This window comes from Babylonia areolata, chromosome 26 (assembly GCF_041734735.1).
Source record: "Babylonia areolata isolate BAREFJ2019XMU chromosome 26, ASM4173473v1, whole genome shotgun sequence".
Classification (NCBI taxonomy): domain Eukaryota; kingdom Metazoa; phylum Mollusca; class Gastropoda; order Neogastropoda; family Buccinidae; genus Babylonia; species Babylonia areolata.
This window is the reverse complement of record NC_134901.1, coordinates 16,881,302-16,883,801: the sequence shown is the minus strand read 5'-3', so window position 1 is coordinate 16,883,801 and position 2,500 is coordinate 16,881,302. Positions and strand designations below refer to the sequence as shown.

The 2,500-nt window shown below is 42.6% G+C and overlaps 1 protein-coding gene across 1 annotated transcript in view; it reads right to left on the bottom strand.

The window, feature by feature from the left end:
* Positions 1–2,500, bottom strand: part of LOC143300165 (uncharacterized) — a 19,749-nt gene that overhangs the window by 1,905 nt on the left and 15,344 nt on the right. Inside the window, exon 4 of the mRNA XM_076613716.1 lies at positions 1–816. This exon is cut by the window's left edge and continues 1,905 nt beyond it. Coding sequence (XP_076469831.1) covers positions 1–797 — 797 coding nt within the window. The 5' untranslated portion in view covers positions 798–816. The remainder of the gene's footprint in view (positions 817–2,500) is intronic.

Below are 2,500 nucleotides of genomic sequence, written 5' to 3'. Positions count from 1 at the left end.
GGCAAAGGACCTGTCTCGACCTGTGAGCAGAGCTGATATTTTTTTGTCTTGTCCCATGCCAAGTGGAAAAGGAGTGCCATTTCAGCATAAGCATTTGCTTTCAGGTTTGTAACAGCTGCTTCATCTGCAGCAGCTGGTTTACTGTTTATGACGTCCTTAAGTAGCCCAAGAACATGGTTGTGAGTTATAGCGGACTGCCCGTGCGATACGTATGGGGCATGCTGCAAGTCCAGAGAATGCCGATAAGTGACTGCCAAGCCAAACTTCCAACACCACACCTCAGGTTCCCTGGCTCGTGGAAGGACCTTATTGAAAGCATCGGCAGCGTGCATGTTGAATCTGGGCCCAAATCGCATGTAGCTAGCAGCCAGTTCTGCTTCCGCCTTGACCAAGAGGTAGCCATTTTCCTCAGTTTTCACCAGTTCTTTAAGCTCATCTAAAACTTCCTCGGCTTCATCAAAACAGTTCATATAACTCAGCATGTGCGATTTATTGGCCAGAGAGACGATGTTATTGCGCTGATCATCCATTTTCAGCACTTCTTCAGTTTCTTCCAAAGCTGCTTTATGTTCCCCTAATTTAAACAGCACAAACGCCAGTAGATTGCGAGATGCAGCAGTTTGCAACGAGGTCTTGTAACCAGCTTTTAGCCCTGCCTCCAGATGATTCCGTAAACCTTCAGCAGCCTTGTTTGTAACCAGCTGAACGTCCTTCATTTGGAAAGAACAGGGATACCCTTTAAGGGCGTCCAAGATCCTCTGTCTTTCTCTCTGGTTTCCTTGTTGAAAGGGATCCATCGTTGATGTGGAGAAATATCTGAAACATGCATACACAAAGAAAATTAATTAACATACAAAAAAATCATTACATTACTACATGCGACAGGAATTCATTGGGTGAGTGGATACGCCAAATCCTTTGGCTGATGTATCACATTTGTTTTGTTACACCACCCCTTGAAAGATGTCAGCCTGTAGTTTATTTATGCTTTGCGCCCAATGATCCACAAGAGCCATTCCAGGAGTACGGACACAAAACAAAAAGTGCACGTCGATCTGAAGGCTGGGAAGATGTGGGTCTGAACCCCCATCAGAGGGAATTTTTTGGCCCATGACCTGTACTTACCTGTTTTTGGTTCAAATGAAGAAGACATAGGGACCACACAGACGAGTACTGTTCATTTCATGGTTGCATCTTTGAGAATGTTGCCCTCAAATTTCCCGACCAACACTGAAAGTGTACTCATCTCTCAGGTCTGGCTGATGCCGGGCATACTTTATGGAAGAGAGATGAGTACTTAGGTTTGTCACGTTGTCCCCAAACCTAAACCGAGTCCCCAGAACAGAACAGTAGGATCCTCATTCCCCGTGATTATGTTCAAAGGAAAACAAAGGAAACGTGTCCCTGCTGACCCCAGGTTTGAGTTCATCCCCTTTCCAATGCCAGTGTTGACTTCGTGCCCAAGTCTTCAGCGTTGGCAGATTGAAAAGGACTGGACTGCTACTGCACGAATGGGGCAGCAGTCTCCAGTGCGTGACTTTGTGTTTGCCATGTGTGTGTTTGTGTGTGTGTGTGTGTGTGTGTGTGTGTGTGTGTGTGTGTGTGTGTGTGTGTGTTTAAAAACAAAACAAAAACAAACTCGCAACAAAAACTGGCAGCTAACGCTCTCACCAGGAGCACTTGTGGGAAACGCGTTATACATCAGTCAACATCAATTTTTTTTTTATTGGTTGCCTTTTGAACTTCACACACACACACCTTCAGGTGAGTTTAGCTGCCTTTCAGACGAAACTCAAGTAAGGTTTAATCGCCAAATATCCACAGGAAAGATGGTCATCCTGGACTGCCCTCATGACGCCTTTTATTTTCTTTTCTTTTTTATTTCCACAAGTAAGGCAACAGAAGCATACACGCGAAACTGACTGGTATATCTAAGAAATGTAGGTGGTTCCTCAACTGAACTATTTCTTTCTTTCTTTCTTTCTTTTTCACATGTTGGGCAACAGAAGCAGACTTTACGCGAAAATGACTGGAATATCTATGAAAATTTTAATGTCGGTGGTGTTTCAACTGAACTATATGCTTACACTTCAAGCAGGACAACACAAACCAAATGTAACTCGTCTTCATTTCTATACTTCTGTACAATGGACAAATCAAACCAAGTGCAGAATGTTCTCCGTGACGATGACTCGGAGGGAGAGACAAAGAGGAAGTGGCGGAGATTTTTTATTTCATTTTCTCTTCTTTTTTTTCTTCTTTTTTTCTTCTTTTTTTTTCTTTTTCTTCTTCTTTTTTTTTCTTTTCTTTTTCTTCTTCTTTTTTTCATTATTATTTTTTTTTTGCACAAGAATCATTTCAAACCACTTTATCTAATCAGTGAGGCATACTATCTAGAGAGGGACAGAGACAGACAGACAATGGGGCAGATAATGCGCGTGTCCAATGTTAACGTTGTGCTCATTCCTAGTCAGAAATGTAATCACAAACTTAAGACAAA